We start from the raw sequence: 22,377 nt of genomic DNA, 5'->3' as shown, positions 1-22,377 counted from the left end.
AGTCTGTCTTGACTCAACTTTCTCCTCTGTCTACTTCCACTTAATTTTCTTCTCTTGAATTTTGATTAGTTAGCTAATTATTCTCATTTGCCTGCTGCTGGCCATTTCTGGTTTTGTAACATTTTTTCTTCTCACTATGAAAGTGTGATTTTTCAGGAAATGAAAAACCATAGGATATAATCCATCCCTGTGTTTCTAAGGTGAATTATTTATGCAAAGGGAATAAGAAGTTGACATCTGTTGTTACCATTACTCACAAAGCAACTGCTTGCTTCCATCTTCTGGAATGTTCCTGTGGTCACCATCTACTGACTGCCCCTGGAGCATGGGCACTCCCTGGACTGGCCATTAGGATCTCTGTGTGTGTTATGTTTACAATGGCCTGAAAAGAACGTGGGATGTGTCAGTAACCAAAACTGGGTGGAGATTTTAACACCTCAGACTGCCATAGATTTTATACATTAAAGAAGGTTTTTGTTTCCAAGTGTTTCTCAGCGGTTGAAGACTATTATTAATTATACATATTATTAGCAATATTAATTGTATTAATAATTATTACAGATATGCTAAAAAGATAAGTCAGCATAAATTCATATGTCAGAATTGCTAAATTTTTAAATATTGCTATATTTTTAAATAAAGTGCTTACTTAGACATATTGGAATAGTGGTTCATTAAAATACTCCCACAATGAGAAATGTTCTAACTTCCACTTTAAAAAATATAAAATCTCTCAAGTTTATAGAAGTTAACTTGCGGTAGCTGTTAATTTGCTGTTGCATAGAACCATAGTTCTGTGCAAATACTTTATAAAGGTCAGTATTATATGTTAATTTGCTGTTGCATAGAACCATAGTTCTGTGCAAATACTTTATAAAGGTCAGTATTCTAAATTAGTTATTTAAGTTCATTAATTGTCATGCAATATATAACATCTCTGGTAATTTAAAACTGCTTAATGTGTAGTTATTCGATTCCTAATCAGGATGTACATATAGTTTTAAAACATATTTCCAAGATTTGTCATTATCATTTTCCAAAAATAGCAGTAATAATGTATATTTGTGTACTTATTCTCATATGAAGCTTACAAATGCCTGTATTTCTATATTTCCAATAGAGGTCACAATAATGTAAATGTACGCACATGTTGTGAATTACAATATATATTTCTTCCAGTACGTATAAGTTCACATTAAAAAAATTCAAAGATTAATAGTGTATGGGTCACTTACATTTTTTAAGTAGTGAGTTTATTCACACTTGTTTTGTAAAAAGATTAGTTGTGTCAGTAGCCTTGTGACTGGGATTATTTCTACTTCCAAATATTGCTTATATAATTGTGTTTACTCATAAACCTAACCAACAGAACAGTCCTTTATTTGGTTCTACTCAAAATTTGCTGATTTAAATGTGTTAGGGTATGCTTGAAAAGCTAGCAGGAAAGATGGATTCTTCAGAGTTTTAGCTGCTATTTTCTTATTTGTTAAGGGTTTTTCCCCTAACAGATTTTCTTAGGCAATTGATTTGTATCAGCCCTAATTGTAAATATTTATCAAATAAGATCTGGGCACTTCTCACCATTCAAAATATGATTGTCTCATTTTGCTTTTGGAAACTAAATATTGCAAAAAATAATTATAATGCCTTTGCCTTAATGTCAGATCAGCTTAATTTATAGAAACCAAGAAAGGACATGTAGAAAAAAACAGCAGTGCCTGGAGCATAAGAGACATTGTGTCAATATTTGTTGATTTGCAAAAACAAGCCTGAACTGCTGCAATATACATGTACAGATGATCTCTCTGAATTAGTGGTTAGAGAATTAGTTTCATGTAGAAAATAGACCTTTTTTGAATACGCTTTCTAGAATTGCACTGCCTCTGGGATGAAACACAGATTTCTGAGACATTTTAAAAAATTAACACCTCTATTGAGGTATAATTGATATATAAAAAGGCACACGCATATGATTTGGAGACTTTGGAACTCTGACATCTTTACAGGAAAAAAAATTACTGGGTTATAAACGAAGAAAAGAAAGCAATGTGCAAATTCTACAAATATAGAAGATTAACTAAAAATGCAGAAAGATCCTCTCTTTGTTTGATGTGGAAAGCTGACTCGTCTTGTTCAGGAAGAACACTCTAAATTCTTTGAGAATTAATTTATCTTTTATTTCTCTTAAAGCATGCCAAAACCCATTGGGGGGTTGGGAGGAAGGACAAGGGCTGGTATATGGCAATACATTTCATTCCCCTTTTCCTTTGAATGATATTCTACTTTACATTATAGTTTCTGGCTTGAAATTTTATTTACCAGAAAAAAACTGCTGCCAAATTTACAATCAGCAGTTACCAGCATATTTATGCAAAGCATTAGAAAACTAGATGGTGTTTAATATTTTTTCCTGGATATTAATCAACATTGTGCCTCGTCACACCATAGCTGGTCATTTTTCCACTGGACAGGGGAAGAGGACTGACACTTCATAGTGAGCCAGGATAACCAAGGAAAATACGGTTTATAAATTCTGGTTCAAAACTGATTTTCCTAGGGAATGAAAACTTCTTCCTAAACGTGTTTTAACAAATACATGCTTACAAACAGGAGGCCGCTTAACGGCAACAGCAATCATGTTTAAACATACCTAAAACACGAAATGACGTGAAAGGAACAGCAATCACTAAAATTTTCTTTCACAATTTGAAATCAGCAGAGTATATAAATTTCTGAGATAAAATTATAGTTACAAATTAGAGAGATGTTCGCCATTTGTTCTTAAATAAAACTTTGTTAGGAATCCTTATAAGTCTATAGTCCTGAAAAGCTGTTTTTTGGGTTTTGTTTTAATCAGAGAGAAAGTATTTGCATGGCTAAAATCTATCATTCATATGTGGCATTCATTTGACCTAATCTATGTTAGTGGGATGAATATGCATCATGTGAAATATATGTCAAACATAATAATAAAGCAAATCAACACAGACCCACATATCTAGGGTCTGAAAAAAGTGTGGCCATGTTTAGAAGGAAGTACTTCATGGAAAAGTTAGAATTCAATAAAAACACAAAATTGAAAATTCAACCCACATATTTAACATTACATTATTCTCCTCTTTATTACTTTACTTCACAGCTAGCCCACTATGGTCTGGCTCTGGACTACAATCACCTAGCCAGGAGCAAAGAAGCAAAGCAATTAGTTCACAGGGCAAGGGCTGAGGAGGTGTGGAAGTCATTCAGGACACAGAAGAGAAAAGTTACAGAAACAGAAAAGGACCAACAATCTGCCTCCAGGTCTGAGAAAGCAACCAAGAAGTTCTGAGTGTGAAAACGGATTGCCTTATATGTAACAAATTCAAAGAACGACGTATCTAGGAGGGGGAAGAAAGTTCCTTTAATTGGATAGCAGGAACAATTAGTGTGATCCACTACCATGGCATACAGAGTTATTTGGAAAAACTCCACTAACACCACCCACATGCCCTGTCCTATGCAGATGGCCGGATAAAGTTGCCAGAGAGAAGGCCCAGCAGTTCAGCCAAAACTCACTGCAGAATAGTTGTTTGTTGAAAAGTGCAGTCATGGGATTTGAGAGCTTAAAGGGACTTTGAAATTTCTCCCACCCAACCACCTTATTTTAAAAATGAGATAACTGGAACTCTCAAGAGCTCAAAGAACACATCTAATCAGGATATCAGACTTGGCCCAAAAGGTAGGTTTCTGGACTCTCAGTATAATTAATCTATATTTACACCATCTATATCTATCTATCATCAACCAACAGCCCTACGGGCAACTGTTGATTTTTCAGGAACCATGGATATTTTTGTTTCAGTTTTTTACTGCTTAAACTCTACCAGGGGTGGAAAAATAAGTTCACACTCAAATAAATTGGCTATACTCTATGTTATTACTTTTGTTATGAGAGGTCAGTCAGAAAGAACAGACATTCAGACTGTTGTCTAAAGTATGAACTGGAAATGGGGCGCCTGGGTGGCTCGGTCAGCTAAGTGTCTGCCTTCCGCTCAGGTCATGATCCCAGGATCCTGGGATCGAGTCCCTCAGAGAGGAGCCTGCTTCTCCCTCTGCCTGCCCCTCCCCCTGCTTGCTCAGTCGCTCTCTCTTTCCCTCTCTGACAAATATAATCTAAAAAAAAAAAAGTATGAACTGGAAATTATCTTTGGCTTTTAAATTTTTGTGTACCCTTCATACCATGGAAAGTATAAATAAAGAGAGCTCCAAAATCCCTGCCCTGTTGAGGGACAGGCCTGGGATCCTGGCCAGCCGTAGAATACCAGCAGCTGCTTGGAGATGAGCTCATGGAAGGCAGCTAGGTGCAGGTGGGCAGAAGTCCTCCAGGACACGCAGTTGTGAGCAGCCGGGAGACAGTCGCAGTGGGCACGCTTAGTGGATGTCCAGCACATTGATACTTGTAATCACCTTCAGGAACCATATTCAATACCTGCAAGGGGAACACAGCTGAGCTAACACTGTGAAGTCCTGAAGTACTTTTCAGTGAAATCCACTGAAAACAGAGAAAACTCCCTTTAGGGAATTTAACATCTTTTGGGGGTTTGTGGGAAACCAAGGTGTTATCCGAGTAATGAAGGGACTCAGATAAAAATTGTATCATCTTAGAACAAGAAGAAATGAGATTTGAAGCCAGGCACTCAAATTTTAGGCAAGGCTTCTGAACTCCTGGGAAGAGGGAAGACTTCATGAAGGAGTGTCGATAGGTTTCGAATCCTATACAAAAGTCCAGAAGCCAGCAACATGGTTCCCTACCTGTAAGTGAAACTGTGACTGGTGCTGCTTCTCCCAGTGGGGGGATGTTCCTTGATAGCCAATGTATTAAGTGGCAAGCCAGCTGGCCTGCTGCCTTAAGCCCCAAACTAATAGGGGAAATTCCATGTGAGTGGAATAAACTAGGAATACGGTACCATTTTCTGTGTCTTTTCTATGACTGCAGACACTAATGACAAAATGCAGATTGACCTTACTCCCCCGAAGTATATAGGAACTTCAAGTGGAAAGTTTTAAAAGATGAAAAACCTCCACAAACACACACACACACACAAAACCCAAAACAAAAAATGCCAACCTTCTAGTGATTTAAAGTAAATGAAAATGTTATCCTATGTTGTTATAAATTCTTCATTCAGAACGTAAAGAGATCTAAAGTCCTATTCACAGAAAACCACAGAACTTAGACCGCCCCTGGCCACTCTGCAGCAGCAGGGCAGGCCTGCCGGGGAAGGAAGACCCCCTGGCCACTGAAACGAGTCCTTTCACACTCTGACCCAGGTCCGTCTCTGCAGGTTCATTATCTCTCATATCTCTCTGGTGTGAGTGACTGTCCTCGATTTCTGTGCTCATCTCCAGACCACCTACAGATACAACCTACTGCCAGAGGCACCCCAGTATAAACACAGGTGGTAAACACAGCTGCATCGTTGTGCTGGGGAGCAGTGATGGCCATATGGTTGGAGTAACACTGTTGAAACACCATATCCCTCTGTAGATCCAGCTTTATTTACAGTTTTCTTAATAAAATATGCAAATAGCAAGTAAACAGAAAACCACAGAGCTCTACTTTGCTGTAAAATTGAGTGGAGACATTTGACTATTTTGAGCACTTTGCACACATGGAGCTCTAGAGCTGATGAGAAACATAGATGCTAAAATCTACATAAAGGTATTTGCTAGAATTACACAATAGCAACATTAAGGTAAAAAAAAAAATGATGCAAGGGGTTTCCTTAACCAGTTGGCCCAATCTGGGAACTGCTTCAACAGAGTTGTAATTATTACCACCTTGGAGGATTGTCCTTGTGATCTTAAACCATAAAAGATACCAGGAAAGACGACAAAGTTTGTTGGTATTAGGTGAAACATATCTAATGTTCATATATTGTCAAGATTTACATATCAAATTTTGCTCAACTTTTGTGCCTTTAAGTGATCATTAAGACTATTTTGGAATAGATAGCTGGAAGCAGGCATCTCTCCAACTCTGCTACTATAATAAGGTATTGTTATTTTTAGTTTTAGGTTTTCATTAGACATTCATTGAGCATCTACTATGTGTGAAGCAGGTGTGCACAGTATAAAGTCCCTTCCCTCAAGGAGCTTATATACTAGCGGAAGGAGACAGAAAAGTACACAAATAGACAATAATATTTATAGACTATGGTTAGCGCTATTATTGGGTGGCTATTATATTCAATACCTGCTATATAAGGCTCTGTGGTACCTGTAACAACGAATAAGACAAAAATCTCCCAGCAAAGGGCTTAGATCTATAAGATAAGAGAGACCAAACAGTATCAGTCCTTGGTAAACAGCATCACTAGGATATGGCAAATTCCAGTTGCTTTGAGGATTAGATTCTATAAAACTATGATCCATTAGAAACTGATAGGCCATGCAGTATGAAACACTTCAGGTATTCTTTTAATGTAAAAAAAAAAAAATCTAAAAAATAGGGACTTTGTCTGTCATAGTATTTCCTAAGACTGAAATCAAAGGAACTTCATGCTTCGAAGTTGTGTTTTCTCTCTAGGTCAAACTAAATCTGATGCAGAATTGGAAACATGAAGTCATGTGATGACGTTGAACGGCTTCAGCAGCTGCTACTGCAATCTCAGGTTTACTGATATTATTTGCTGCTGGCTTCGGCACATACTGCATTGATATGTGTCAGCTGGCTTCAGAATACAGACCAGAAATTGAAGTAAAAAAGAAAGAAAATACCACCAGCAATTTTTGTATTAGCAGAAGATTCTCTCCTCTTTTGAGTGTTTGTTTCAGGGATACAGTATTGTCATTCTTTTGATCCAGGAAAGATCTGTGAATCCTCAAGAGCCATTCATACAGCGTAATGGCAGCATTGCCTAGTTCGAGAAACGGTGTGTCACTGAGACCCAAATGGGAGACAAGTAAAGGGTTTAGTTTCACTTTAAGCAGGGTATCACTGCCAGGGATACAGAAAACTTAATTTCCTTTCAACCTCTGTTGCCAGGTCTCTGACTCATGTTTTCTGTGTGTTTTAACACGGACGATCCTGGGACAGCTGGGTTATCGCACACTGGGGCAACACTTGGACATGTCTTCTGACATAAAGGAAAGAATAATGAGAGTCATGCTAAATCCCGCAATTCACAGCATCTGTACAAAATATCACCTTTTCTTAGGATATATTTCCCTAATAGATTTGTAATTCAACACACACAGATATTTGAGTTGTAATAAGTATAAGTTGTTTTTGGTCTATGATAATGACTATCTTGGCTGGATTCTCCCAGAAGCCGACTCTGAGATGTGGTGTCAAGGGCTAGTATTTAATTTGGGAGATGATACCAGGAAACACAGAAGGGGAGTGGGGAAGTCAGGAGGGAAATGGAAGAAAGCCAATCAAAGGTGTGCTGTGAAGGCATTCCTGGGGGCACTGGAGCTCTGTCTCAAGGGAAGTTCTGGAATATGCTGGGTAACATGCCTTTGAGGTACCCTAGGATTGAAGCAGCTGGATAGTTATACACCAACTCCTTACCGATCTTTGGCTGAAGCCTGCATCTGGGCCAGTGAATTCTCCAGTGTTTCCAGGTTGCCCTGTGTCCAGGAAGAAAGCCCCGAGGCAAAAAGGGGGACCGTGTTCCAGGAAAGCAGACTTCAGAGAGCAAAGGGGAGAGCAGAGGGATATGGGTAGGCTCTGACGGCCTCTTCTACTGTCTATCCCCTGCACGCTGTGTGGTATTCACTTTGTTCTGTCACTGATTCCTCATGCTGGGGTCAAGTCATACCCACATCAGAAGTATTGATGGGTTGAGCTACGGGCTCCTGTTACAGTTGGTCCTGAGGCAATAGTGATTCCATTATCTTCTCCCTTTATTACCTATTCTAGAATCCCCTCAGCCTCACCTAGCACTTCTGCTGGCCTATGTTCCTGCTTGTTGAAGTGATCCAGATCTCTGTACCTGTGGGGTCTGAGCCCACTGCCATGCCCTTGTTAGGCCAGGGTTGCCACATTGACCATTTACCGTTATCACCACGCATGGAAAAGATGCCTTAGTGAGTGCCCGGAGTTCTAGAAAAAGTATTCCCTGTTTCTATTTCCTCCTGATCATAAGGATCATTTTTTGTTGCCTAAATGAGGAGCCCAAATGAGGAGAGGCCTTTAGATTTAATGAACCTTCTCTTCCCTGGCAGAGTATCCTCTCCCACCACAGGACTCTATCAGACACGCAGCACCATATGCTGGTATTAGGTTCAAAATACATATTACATTCCGTAGCAGAGCATCTCAACCCTGAAAAATGTTATCTCCAAGATGGAGCCTTAGCTATGCCTTTAAGAGGCCATTCTAATGTTCTCTCAGGGTGGCAGCTTCTGGGTATGTGATGTATTATAGAATCAGTAGATCTTGTATTGTCCTCTTTGCCACACCTCTTTCACTCTTAAGGGTGTTCCTGGTCCCAGGTGTTATTATGGGAAATCCCATTATGATAAATAAGACACTGGGAGCAACTGGATAGTGATGCTTGTCAGGGCTCTGCAGGCAGGGAAGACAAACCAAAACCCAGGATATGTATCTGGGTCTGAATAAATCAATTTGCCAAGTGATTGCACTGGGCTCTGCAGCTGGAGGGAGTGGACGCACTATCCGGATCTGGCTTGTTGAAAGGTGTGCGTGTAGCTCCATCCCTGCCACCATGGCTATACCATTCATACACAGGCCCACTGTATAAACCCTGGGGTGGCCCAGGACAGAGGGTGGTCAAATCATCCTGGGTGTCCGGAGCCCCTCTGCTGTGGATGCTCTGGTAGGCATTCACGTGAGGCATACAAATCAGCCAAAGATGAAGTTTGTGTGAGGCGCATGTCTGAGTTCTTAGAGTGAGAGATGGCAAAAACCTTCACCGTGGTTGTGCCTCTGCTTCACACCTACCCTCCTTTCCAGTTAGCTGTAACTGGTTACTCAAACTGCTTACTCAAGCAGACAGCATACTCATAACCAATGTATAGTCCCAATGGCAGGCCAGGTCTTCCAAGAACTTTGTCCCTATGCTCATTTCCACTCTGATAGCAAACACAGGCTCCTGTATGCCTCAAGTCAGCAGAGAGCCCGCCCGCTTAGAGCCAGTTGGGAGAATTTCTTCTAAGCCTTGAAGAGGTGTCCGATCTCAATTGTTTGGGGCTCTCTTTATAATGTGGAGTGACTTTAGTGTGACTACATATTGTCCAAACAGGGACATTTTGTCAGGGACACTCTTAATTGTTAGGTCAGGATAACAGAAAAAAACCAGAGTTCTCTCATGCAGACTGGGACATATGATCAGTTACCTGACACTTTTTATAGCCTAAGTGCTCAATTCCAGGACAACCAGAACAATCCCTCTAAATACCCTGTCACACAAGTTTAAACTCCATGGTCCTCCATAATAACATTTCTTTGCAGACACTTAACTCCTTTGTTCCCTGCTCCTTCTGCCTTGTAAAATTGAATCCCCGGTTACAATTAATTTTCTAATTACCTACACCAGAGCAGCCAAAACATACCCAAGTATGCTGACTGCTTTCATTTTAAATTTAGGACTACACATCCCAAGAGGGCTTTCAGTCCTGCCTGGAAATCTTGCCACATTTTCTTAGTAATTTGCTTCACAATATCCAAGACAAAGATTTCACCATTTTTCCTCAAACCTCCCTTGCTTCCCATCCTCCATCTTCATGGATGATCTTAATGCATCTTTTGCTAATAAAGCAGAAGGAACCAGAAGAGGATTATCTCAGTTTCCTGTGACCACTCTCCCTCCATCTCCAGCATTCTCTCTTCGGGGCAGACCACAGTCATTTCTTGCCTGATTGTTGCATTCCCTCCCTGTGACAGGGAGACATTGGGACATTATCTTTCCTCTTACCATGCCACTGTTTATCCTCAGCCCAGCAAGATCCTGAAAGGAAGTGGCTGTCTTTTATTTACCCTTGTATATCTAATGCCTTGCACAGCACCTCGCCGAGGGAAGTGTTCCCTGAATTTAACTTAAACAATCACCAACTCTTCAGAGTCTCCTGACATTCTCCTCCACAATTTCCAGGGTCCTGTGACTTTTGTGCGTCACCTGACCTCCCAGGGCCTAGGTAGGAGCTATGGCGACCTGACCCGGTGCAGAGCCCACCAGAAACGGTCCAAGTGGCATCCTGCGTCCTCCTTGAGGTGATCCGAGGGCACCGCACGGACGCCGCTCCCCTTGGGGTCGCAGTCTCCTCGTCCACTCCCACCTTAGCCCCACGCCACAAGCCTCCCGGCAGCCCCACCAGCTACCCATCTCCCCCCGCCCCGGCAGCCCCAGCCCCAGCCCCAGCCCTACAGGAAGCAGGCCCCGCCCCTCCCAGAGCGGCTGGGCCCATCGAGGACTCGGTGCTCGACTACCCGGCGGATCGACGCCCTCCGCGCTCTCAGCGGGCGGAAGTGAAGGCGCCGGCGGTTGGGGCCGCGGCTGCTCGGGAGCTCTTCGCGAGAGCCGCCGGGAGCTTTGTCGTTGCGGGCCGTAGGGGGCGGCAGGCAGGCTGGAGGTATGTTTTGGAGCCTGGAGGTCCTGGCTGAGGGCCAGACTGGGGAGGCACGGACAGGCAGGGCGGCGGGCGCCGGCGCCTGGCCTCTCTGTCGGAGAGGCGGGTGGAAGTGGTCCGCCAGCGCCGGTTTCAGCGTCCTGCACCCCTCTCCAGTCCCTGCGAGGAGGAAGGCGCGGCGCGGGTCCTGTGCCCCCATCCGCGCAGTCTCTGGGCACCTGCTAGAGGCCCAGAGTCCCCCATCGCCGCGCCGGGCGTGGGCCTCCAGACCACTGACCCTCGACGGGTTGGTTGTAGTCGGCCTCACACGTCCCCTTGCGCCCCTGCGTAGTTGTCACTGTGCCAGGTGTAAGAATTTATTCGCGAAGAGCGAAAGTGAGGCACGTTTTGCTTAGGATTGTAACAGATTAGAGTTATACTGAGCATTGTCTGCGTGCCTTTATTCACTCTTGTAAGCGTTACATTTACTGACTGATTTACTCCTTGCAAGAGGTAGATGCTTTATATTTTCCCCATTTTACAGATGGGGAAACGGAAGCCCAGAGTGGTTATCTAACTAGCCTGTAGTTACTCAGTTTAACTTCCTTTGAGACCATGCACTGAAGCTTTACAGCCTGCACTACCCAAACACGGTGTCATCTCTCATTTAAGCCTGGTGATGCTTAACTTGGTAGCACAAGATTTTGTAAATAGACAATTTCTAAATTTCCAAGAAACGGTTCTTGAAAAGCTTATCTTTAAATGGAAATAAGCTATTCTTAATCGGTAAAAGTCAATCATAATAATAAGTATGCGAAAGTTTCTTTTTTAAATGAGTCTGAGTAAACCGACAAGAACTTTTAAAAATACTCCAGAATCAGCCACACCTTAATTAAATCATTTGGATGTACCTTATTGAAAAGCTAGTTCTAACTGAGGGTATGTGGCTCAGTCTCCTAATACATAATAATATTTTATTTATAAAAGTCAGTATATTCTGGCCCGGCTTTGTGTAACTGACTCTACTAACAAAGAAACTGAAAGGCAAAAGTTTGCTGAGGATCATCTGTATGTTAAAAGTTGTTGACTCAAAGGGTGGTAATAGAAAGAGGATGATGTGTGCTTACTACTCAAATATTCTCTTCTGTTTTTGTAGGAACTTAATTTAAGCAGAGAAGCAGAGGATCCCCCAGTGTAATTTGGAATAACTCTTGGAAGTTTCAGAAATTTCTTTTTTTCATGTCAGACATTTAATTTTCTGTACCAAATATAATTTTGAACTGTCACCTTTTGAAAAGATGATTATTAACTTGCTTAAATTTTCATTCATTCCTTTAATATTTGAGAGCCTGTTATGTATGAATCTTATGGGAAAAAAAATTGGTACTCGAAAAATTTTGCAAAGGCAGTCTTCTAATAAAGGACTTCGGATAATTTCTAGTGTCAGGGAGTGGCAGGATTAGGCAATAGTATAAGAAATGCTAGTTATGTAGTTAGTCTTTTAATTACTTTTTCACCCATTCTCCAATTTATTCATCTTTATGTAGCCAGGTCCTAGTACAGCACCTGCCACATCGCAGGAGCATAAATGTATATTGAATGGATGAGTTTTAGGCCAATGTTGAGTAGAGAGGATTTTGAAATTGACTGGCATGGGAAATAACATTGATCACTCTGCTAAGCAGTATGCTAGAATGTTTGATTGTTCTCAGATGGTGAGGAACATGTTCATGGATCTCCTGGAGTGCCTGGTGAAATTGCATGGTAGTAGATTTGTTATTATCAGATGGTTCAGTGTATGTTTATGTTAATTTAAAATAATTATTTTTGATACACAAAAACGTAAAGTAATTGTAGAGAAATATGACTCTTGAAGCTGTGGACACACCCATGGTCATCTTTGGCCTTCAGTTTGAAAATTAGGGAGTCAAAAAGTTTTTTTGGCTTAGGAGCAAAGCAACCATTTACTGGTCTGTGAGTTACCACCCACCTGCTTCATAGCATGGGCTTAGCCTCTTTGGTCTTCAGTTTCCTTTTTCCTGTAGTCAGGGAATATATAAAACTAGATTATCTGTAAGAACTCTTCCTGGTTTGAAATTTTCCAGCTCAGTGAATCCTATAACCAGTTAGCACTGTCCTATCCCTGTGTTGTCTTAGGGGCTATAGATATTATTGGTATTTAAATAATCTGTCAAAAGGCTAAGTTCTGGCTGGACAGAGGTTAGTTTCGGTCATTTTTGTATCTCCCAATTTTAGCATATGCCTGACACACACATTAGAAATAAAACATTAGGCTAGATTCAGAAGGGGCATTTTTGTTCTCTCAATTAAAGAATAGCTAACAACTAAACTGTAATATTGAGCGTAAGGACAGCAGGAATTCAGAGAAGGGAAAAATCTGTTGGGGTTAGACAGAGGTCAGACCTCGATGGTGAGAATGTGGCCCTTCTAGGGAAGGCACAGGAATATCTGGGTGGTACACCAAAAACAAAGGCACATAGGCTGCTAAGTAAGTGCATTTTGGATTATGGAGTGCCTTGAAGGTAAGGCAGAGGAGTTTGGAACTGATTTATCACGCATTTTTTCCCTCCAGGAAAATCGTATTAGACTTGCTCAAAAGCTTCATGAACATTCTTAAACTTAATACTGTTGGTAATATTTAAGATGGGGGTGCATCCCAGTCTTAATTTCTGGTTTTGATTTTAATAATTCCTTCTACTTACTGTTTCCTTCTTAAAATAAGTCTTGGTGCCAGTAGTGGAAAAAACAGTGGACACTGGGATTTGGGAAGCCTGGAATTTAGTTAATTAGAATGTAAGCTGCATAAGGTAGATCCAGGCAGGCACCGAGAGTGGTGCCTGGCACAAAGTTCAGTAATCGTTGTGCAATGATGAATGAATTCTCCCTTTGCTACTTGCTAGCTGTGCTGCTCTTGGCAAGGTTGGCTTATGGTTTCATCTGTAAGATTTGATGATTTTTTAAGGCCTTTTCCACTTATAAAGTTATGTGATATTGGAGCGTGTATGATTTTAACTTTCATTGTATTATAATTTTACTGAAAGACAAAACAAGACTAAAAGCCAGGAATATTTGGTTTTAGTTTAATTTTAATGAAAGCCCCGTGTGATTGACATGATGTGTATCTGGATAAATGAGGGTCTCAGCAGGAATCAGAATTCATGCCAGATGGTTCAAATAGGAGGTTTTAATAAAGGGACTACTTGTGGGGGTGTGGGCAGGGTTAGGGAACAAATAAGGGGTAGTGAGGCCCAAAGAGAAACTGACAAGTAAAAGGAACAAAAGGACAAACTACAGCCTGCTGAGAGCTGGAGCCACAGCCAAGAGGTATGGCTAGTGCCAGAAATGTGTTTGGGAGTGGGGGAGCAGGCCTGAAGTGCTGCCCCACTGAAACTAGTCCACTTCTGAAATCCAAAGCTCAAATCTCCCACTCTTTGCTTAGTGTCTAACACTTACTCAATTACCTCCTTACACCTGCTCTTTTACCTCATCTTTGGTCACTGTCATATCAGAATGCTCAATTGTATTGTTATCCTTCTGTAGCATTTGATGGCAGATTCTCAGCCCTCGACCATTTCAGCTCTTTACCTTCTCTAATGCTTGAACTGAGCTGCTGAAAGCAACAAGGGAAAAATCTAGCATCTAGATTTGTAGTCCTATAGATCCATGGTCACCATTTTCAACTGGCCATCAAAGAATTTTCTAGAGTTTTCTGTGTCCGTTCATGCTTCTCTTCTCTGCAGAACCTGTTTTAAGCATTTCCTATTCTCAAATCTCTCATCCTTTCACATAACCTATACTCTTAGCAGATAATCTCATCACCTAATTGACAACGAATAGAACTATCAATGGAGAATCCCATGTTCTTCCAAAAAACCTTTCCTCTTTCTCCAGTTACACTGAAAGAGATTGCATTTACCCTAAAACATATTTCTGTACCTGATCCCCTCTTGCCTTTGGGAGCACTTGCTAATGGCTTATTCTTGTCAGCCTTTAAACATGCCTAGAGACAGACAACAATAAAACAAAATAGAAAAATAGTAACAGTAAAAAAGTAGCATCCTCCTTTGATTTCACATTCCTTTGTTAAAATTTCTCTTTCCTTCCCAGGCAGATTTCTTACACAGTTATTTACACTCAATTTCTCACTTATCCCACTGCTTTCTGGTTTCAGTACCCATCACTTTATTGAAAGTCAAGGTCATCCATGACCTCCTTGTCACAAAATCTTGTTCCTGTCATTTCCGTAGTATAGTGCCTGGGACGTAGCAAGTCCTAATAAATATTTGTTTTGACTGAATATTCTGAGGGTTCCCTGTTCCAAATTCTAGTTATCTATCTCTTTAACAAGGAATCCAGCACTGTCCCCTTTTGAGGTGCTGGGTGACCAGTCTCTGTATATATCACAAACCTGGATGGACTAAACAAAGATAGAAATCCATTTTATTTGATAATGACTTCGTCAGTATTGTCCATGTGAGCTCTCTGAAAAAACAAACACCAGGACACTTTTTTTCCCTGAAAAAATTATTTTTTATAAAATATCAAGAACTAATGTTTTGTTCACCCAATGTAGACCTAATAAAGAGAGAATGGTAAGGGACGTGGGTACAATTGGCAATAGATTGATAAATGAATAATGCTGTGCTTTTACATGAACTGTTCCTTCTTCTGTTAAGTAGTGTATCTTCTTTGAAATTTTTGTTTTTGTTTGTGTTTTTGGAGGATGGTAGAAGAGGGGATGGATTGCACTGGCCTGTTTCATTTTCAATATGTCATCATCGTCTGGTGGCACAAGTTAGAGAACCAGCCACCTTTAGACCTAAGTAGTAAAGCTTTGACTTGAATTGTAGTGAAGATCATTGTCCTCTATGAAGACTTAGCCTGCTGAGGCAGGGGATTTTATAGTTTCTGGGAAATAAAGATGGAGACTTTTAATTAACTTTTCTAATTAAGATGAAATCCGGTACTTGTTTTAGGAGATTAGCTGGGTACTCAAGTATTTATGTAACAGGTCAGTTATGTGGAAGCTCTAGAGAGCCAAATTGTCAGACCTTTCCCGTATATACTATCTTGCTTCCACTATTCTTTCCTAGTCACTTCATGTACGTGCCCTTCCCTTTAATCCCAAACATTATAGCAGGAGTGAAGGTATTTTTCATATATATGTATACATATTAATTAAGTGCCATTTGTCCGTTGTATTTTTTAAATTATTCTTTATTCCCAAATGAATTAAAGCATAAAACTTATGTTTTCACTCAAAAACATAGTATATTTAAATTATATTTTGTCTGTAGGAGTGACGAAGGAAAGAAGTTTAAAGAGAGCTGGGAAAATAGGGATGCTTTATCTATTCGTTCAGTCCTTCCTTTCTGTAGATGTCCCTTGTGAGACCAGTGATTCTTAGCACAATTTATACCCTACACATCCTTTCAGATTCATGCATGATTATATTTTTGTTGACTATGGTTTTGAGATGCAAGAGAGAAATGATTAATTTAGAAAGCTAGATGGAAGAGTTCATGACCCTGTCTCTCAGACTTGTCCCACCCTGTGCCCTTAGATGGTAAAATGTGTGGCTGTGCTGAGATAACTTGACCTTGACCTTGCACAGGAAGAGTAGAGTCCGAGTTTACAGAAAACTGAAGGAAATAAATTACCTTCTTTAAAACCCTTCTCCAGTATCTCTAGGAGATCCCTCTGGGGTTAGCCCAGCCCAGCCCCAAGAGGCAAGTCTATTCTAGGATAGGTTGAACATGACTCAAGGAGGATGTGGTGAATTCTACATTTGCTTCTGTTGCTGGGTGGCCTCAGAGTCTAGTTGAGTGTAATTTTATTGTTGAAACTTTCTAAGCATCTCTGCAATGAGATTTTTCTGGGGTCCTTTGGCTCCATGGTGTCTCTGGACAGGATAAGTCTATCTAGTGCTTCTCAGATGTTACTGTGCGCAGAATTGGCTCAAATGTAGTTGGGTTGGGTTGGGGTCTTGAGATTCTGTGTTTCTGATTTGTTCCCTAGTGACGCTAACTTGAGTAGCATGGGGAGGGGTGGAGTTTGGGAGGGTTGTTGTTGTTGTTGTTGTTGTTTTTAATTGTTGCTATTATTTTGGGGGGGAAACTTTCACTTTTCTGTGGCCTGATCTAAGAAAACAGTGCTTTAACATCAGTCTGTCCTTGGCCTGTTTGGTGAAGGTTCTCCAAGTCTTCAGTGATTCAGAATTGATGTTATTCCAACTCCTGGTCTTATCCCTTTAGCTGAGCTGAGCCAAGCCTCTGGGGACCTGACAGGGTAAGACCTGATTACTTGTTTCCTTCACATTTCTTGTTAGCTATTAAAATCAGCAAAATTCTTCTTTAATAAATAGTAAAAAAAATTTGATTAATCATTCTAAAGCTACTTTTGTGTTTCCATTTTTCTGTTTTTTATCCTAATATCACTGCTACTAGTTATTTTTTTAACGTATTTTTAGTCTGAAGTTATGTAAAAAATAATTTTCCATCTTTTATTCTACCAATAAATATTTTGGAAGATTAAAGGTTACATCACGATGAAATATGGGAAAATTATAAAATTAAAATTTTCTGACGTCTGTTGCAGAAATACTTTAAATTCATTTCGTGCGCTTCATTAAAGGAAAAGAGGCAGATGGGTTAAAACTAATATAATATAAATCTAAAAGAAAATGCATTTATTTAAGTATATATTATAAATTATAAGAAAATGTGGCCTTTCCTCTTTATTTTAGTGAAATGCTTTTGTAATGGTAATTTTCTCTTTTGACCTGTGATGGATAGGAGGTTAATTGATGTTAAATGCGTGCTTTGTTAATCCTTCATCAGCTACTAAATTGGTACGGGGGAGTACAGATCAGGGATACACAGGGCCATGGCCAGCTTGTTTTCTCAGGGAGGTTTTTCCCTTTCTTCAAACCACATATCACGCAGTCCAGCTGTATGTAGAGGAGATTCTCCACTCTCCCCTCCCCCTCTTTCCTTCTCTCTTTTCTCACCCCCCTCAATCTTCCCCCCTCCTTTTCCCCCTCTGTGCTGCAGAGTGACAGCTTGTAGATGTTGCGTGCGAGGAGTTCAGCTGGCGCTGTGTGGTCTGAGTGTGTGGTCTCCACTCAGTCGAGAGGCTGCTAACAGGGTGGATGAGAGAGAGCAAGACTGTTTACTTTAATTTATTTCGGATGCCGGAATTGTGCCCAGAGTTTCTCCTAAGCTTGATTCCATAGCTAGCAGCTTCAATCCCTCACAGCTGTGGTGCAGTCTCAACTCTGCGCCTGTCCACTCCCAACAGGCACTTTCCATAGCATCTGCCTATTTAATCCCTTGTGGCTCAGAAATGTTAATAGCACTGCTGAGTGCTGTGATTATTTTGCTTTCACTATGTCAAGATATATGGCCTTGTAGAAGTTTCTTTTGAGGTTGAGCTAGAGAAGTAAAGCAGAAATTTTAAGATAAGTGACAAAGTTGATGTATTTTTAGAAATTGGGAAAGCTATTATATAAAATTTGGGTCAAATTCATCTAACTTTGCTCATGTAAAGGAATCTGGGAGTTTTGTGACAGCCTGTCATGTTTAACCACGTTAATAAAATTAACCAACTTAAGCTGACGGTTGATTCCTTGACCCTTTTTGAAAATCTACATTGGTTTTGGCATGCCTGTTTACTGTAGTTACTATATTTGTCAGCAGTGATATTGGTTTATTTCATAGTAAAGATTTGACAGGTTGAGACAAGTGAAACTTTTTATGCAATAGTATAAATTTAGGACTATTTTTTTCTAATTCTTTTGTTATAAATAAATTAGCAGTAGTGTCTTGATTTTATTCCTTTCTTCTGAATGTTATTGTTGAGATGGTCAAGTATTTAGTATTTTGTCATTTAAGTAAACAGTAGACTGTTAATATCACTTGGGATTTTGCATTGTTAAGCTTCTTTATTTCCCTATCTTCCCCACAGTCCTGCCGGAATGGAGGTGGTGTATTGATGTGTTGTCCAGGACTGGAAAGTCTAGGCCACTGATGTTTTCCAGAGGGGTTAATGTATGTAGCTTATTGTTGTTCAACTACTTTCCTTGTTACTTTTAACTCTGAGTTTCAGTAAGTGAACTCAGTTTCCATCACTGGAAGGGTAAAGTCTTCCCTACTCCCTGGCACCCTTTCAGTCCTGGCCAAGGCCAAGGTCTTCTTTAGTCTCCTTTGATCTTAAATCAGAAGACTTTAGGAAATTAGGTAGTGTCAAATGCTTTTTTTTTTTTTTTTAATGTTATCATCCTGTATTTCCTCTTGTGTCCATTTTTTTGGGGGTTCTATTCTATGTTTGTGGTGAAAATGATAATCTAACGCTCTCAAGAATTCTGAAGCAAAATTACTGTATTTACAAAGTTGTGCAACCATCACTACTATCTAATCCTGGAACATTTTCCTCCAAAAGGAAACCTTGAGCCCACTATCAATCCTTTTCCATTACCTCTCCTCTAGCTATCACTAATCTACTTTGTCTTTATGGGTTTGCTTATTCTGAATTTTTATATAAATACAGTCATATTATGTAACTTTTTATGTTGATTATGGCAAAATAGGTACATAGTGTCAGTCATTACCCTATGTCTTTTACCTAACAAGAGAATGTTCTGTGTATACAGAGAGAAAACATTAAGTGATGGGTATAGTCAAGTAAACATTATAAATAGAATTGAACTTATGTTTCAGAAACTCAGAAGTATTTAAGAGGAGCTGTGAAGTGCTTTAGGCTTATATTTGATAGAAATGCCATGTGTGTGTATTGTCTGTCAGTCACCCAGCCCTTCTTTGCTGCAGTCATTCATGCGGGACCTATTCCCAACCTGTCTTGAATTGACCAATGTCATTGCTAACTGGCTTTTGAAATTTGATCTAGAACTCTAAAAGGGTAAATCCTGATTGAACCAAATCCCTCCATTCCTGTCTTTGCTTTTATCGGGCTAAATCCTCCAGGAATGAACGCTGAATGGGAAAAGGAGTAGGGTTTTGCTCTATGTAACTGAAGTGGCAATTGGCCTCCGTAGCAATTGATTCTCTTTCAAGGACAGAGAAACAGTGTCTGTTGAGCTACAATGCTTTGGCAGCATTTTTAAAATAACATTTTTAAATGCATCTTTGTGGAATACAAGTTCATCCTTTTTTTTTTTTTTTTTAAAGATTTTATTTATTTATTTGACAGAGAGAGAGCACAAGCAGAGGGAGCGGCAGGCAGAGGGAGAGGGAGAGGTAGGCTCCCTGCGAGCAGGGAGCTCAATGTGGGGCTCGATCCCATGACCCTGGGATCATGACCTGAACCGAAGGCAGATGCTTAACTGACTGAGCCATCCAGGCACCCCCAAGTTCATCTTTAAATCTAAGACAAAAAATACTCTTCGTTTTGATTTTTCAGTATTTATTTATTTTTTAAGATTTTATTTATTTGAGAAAGAGAGAGATAGCCAGTGAGAGAGGGAACACAAGCAGGGGGAGTGGGAGAGGAAGAAGCAGGCTCCCAGCAGAGGAGCCTGATGTGGGGCTCGATCCCACAACACTGGGATCACGCCCTGAGCCAAAGGCAGATGCTTAATGACTGAGCCACCCAGGTGCCCCTGATTTTTTAGTATTTAGAACCGAAAAGTGGAATCTTCTTATATATTTTCGGTTCTGCCCTTCTTATGTGTAGATTTTGACAATTGAAAAATCAAACTTAAGTCAGTTTTGGCCTGGTTTTTATAGAAATAGAAGATGTTTGAAAAATAAGCATTTTTTTCTAATGCAAAGAATTATGAGAGGTCCAACTAATTTTGATTTCGACATTTAAAATATTTTTCGGTAAAGGACACATATTAAAGATTTCACCCTACATATTAGAATTTCTGATTTTCAGGTAATTCTTTATGGAAGAAGTAATAGAATATCAAGCTTTTCACGTCTTGGGCCTTACAATTAGGGGCCATGTTTGAACTTGACTTAGTGTCATCCAGAGGGGACCCATAGAAGACGAGTTGTTCTGCTCAGATCTTTGTGGTTAATTTGGATTCCTCTGCTTGTGGCATGAACAAATTACTTGTCTTTATAATTAGCACTTTCATATAGAGTATTAAGAGGGGTTGTCACAGGTTTATTGAGTAAACTTTTAAGATGTTAGAAGACTCGATTTCTATAGCAGTTTTTGGTGATTACTACTTTGGCACAGATTTATTGGTTTATACTTGATCTTAGCCTAAAGGGTAACAAAAAATAGATTTACTGATTTAAAAAATAGTATAGGGACATGGTACAGAATGTAGGAATGGTGTTTATCTTGCATTGGGATAGATCAAGCTGACATCCGTCTCAAAGACCCCATCTCAGTGGTTTCTCATAGCTGGAATTCCACATGGCCTAAGGTTTGCTGTTGTTCTTGAAGAGCCAAAAGAAGAGAGTTGCCAGTGAGCCCATGTGTTCGCAGGTCTGTTCAGCCCAGCCACTGTTTTACTGAGTGTCTGCTTTGTTCTGGTACTAGGCTAGGTCCTAGGAGTAAAGAAAAGAACATGGTGCAGTCCTAGCCAAGCCCATTGAGGACAGTTCTTTATCAGGGACCTTGGTACAGTAATTCTTTTTTCCTTTCTTTTTTAATGTAGGGAATATTATTTGTTATTCTTTTCCTAAGAAAATCAGTATATAAGAGAAATGAGCAGGTCCAGAATTGCTAAGAAGAAACATTGTGTGGTCGGTATTCCTAAGGACGCAGTATACTGCCTTGTATCCCCATCCATAGGGGCTACTCCATACCATGCTCTGGAGTTGGCCTTTCTGTGTCTAAGGCTTATTGCATTTCTAAAAATCTTGTATACATGCTCACTGCCACAAGGAAAGCAATATAAAAATGTAGAAAACATGTGATTTCCCTGATCCTTCTACCCTCTCCAGTCTCATTCTCCCAATAATGCTAACCTCTGGTGTCTATTCATCTCAGACTTTATCCATATTCATGCAAGCATATATACTTGTACAAAGGTAGGCTTTGTCTTTTATTTCCTAATAGCATTGGTTAGATCAAGATTCTAACACATCAACTCTTAACAATTTTTTTAGGGGGGAGAGAATCTTAAGCAGGCTCCACATTATGGGTGGACACGGGGCTTGATCCCATGAGCCTGAGATCAGACCTGAGCTGAAATTAAGAGTCAGAAGCCTAATTGTTTGAGCCACCCAGGCGCCCGTCAACTGTAGCAATTTTTGAGACAACATAGAAAAAATGAATTTGGGTGGGGTAGGAAGTCCATTGTAGAGATACAAACTAAAATATTTATGGATGATATGATACGTTTGGGGTTTGCTTTAAAATACTGGCTGAAAAACAACATAAAAGTGTGTTGGGAATATGGAGGTTCATTATGCTAATCTCTTTTTTAATGTATGTTTAAAATTTTCATAATAAGAGGTAAAAAAAAATCATATGGAGAATTAGATTAGCATAGAGCTAAGGCCTGATTTTGAATCTCAACTCTACCACTTACCAGCTGTGACTTTGGAAAAACTGTTTAATCTCTGATGATATTACCACTATTAATAAAACCATTTAGCATTTTAGAATACTTACTTTCAGAAACTTTTTCTGCATATTTTAAAATCATAATATATATAAAAATTATATAGTAATACATATTTATATATGTGTAACATATTTTAAAAAGAATTATATATTTTTATTTGCAAAAGCTGAAAACGTTCATATGAATATCCGGCCAAGAGTGTGGATTTCCACTAAATACATTACATGAATCAAGAGCCTGTCATTTCTTGCAAGATT

The 22,377-nt window shown here is 39.9% G+C and overlaps 2 protein-coding genes across 7 annotated transcripts in view; both read left to right on the top strand.

The window, feature by feature from the left end:
* Positions 1-8,905: 8,905 nt before the first annotated feature.
* The window catches only part of HUS1B (HUS1 checkpoint clamp component B), a 39,448-nt gene continuing 25,976 nt past the window's right edge, over positions 8,906-22,377 (top strand). The window contains 3 exon segments of the mRNA XM_045800368.2: positions 8,906-8,968; positions 10,175-10,578; positions 10,732-10,861. Of these exon segments, the coding sequence (XP_045656324.2) occupies positions 8,906-8,968; positions 10,175-10,578; positions 10,732-10,861 (597 nt within the window).
* EXOC2 (exocyst complex component 2) overlaps positions 10,445-22,377 on the top strand; it is a 252,177-nt gene continuing 240,244 nt past the window's right edge. For 4 of the 6 annotated variants that reach the window (XM_087858228.1, XM_087858229.1, XM_087858230.1 and 1 more), the window contains exon 1: positions 10,445-10,578. The gene's annotated coding sequence lies outside the window, so the exon portion shown is untranslated. Of the gene's footprint in view, positions 10,579-16,766; positions 16,864-18,540; positions 18,624-22,377 lie in introns of all 6 variants that reach the window. The other 2 variants (XM_045800594.2, XM_045800596.2) reach the window with 2 other exon arrangements.

Source organism: Ursus americanus, chromosome 32 (genome assembly GCF_024610735.1).
Source record: "Ursus americanus isolate L20-20 chromosome 32, mUrsAme1.1.p, whole genome shotgun sequence".
In the NCBI taxonomy this organism is placed as follows: domain Eukaryota; kingdom Metazoa; phylum Chordata; class Mammalia; order Carnivora; family Ursidae; genus Ursus; species Ursus americanus.
The sequence above is the reverse complement of the archived record's forward strand: the minus strand, read 5'-3'. Positions and strand labels throughout refer to the sequence as shown.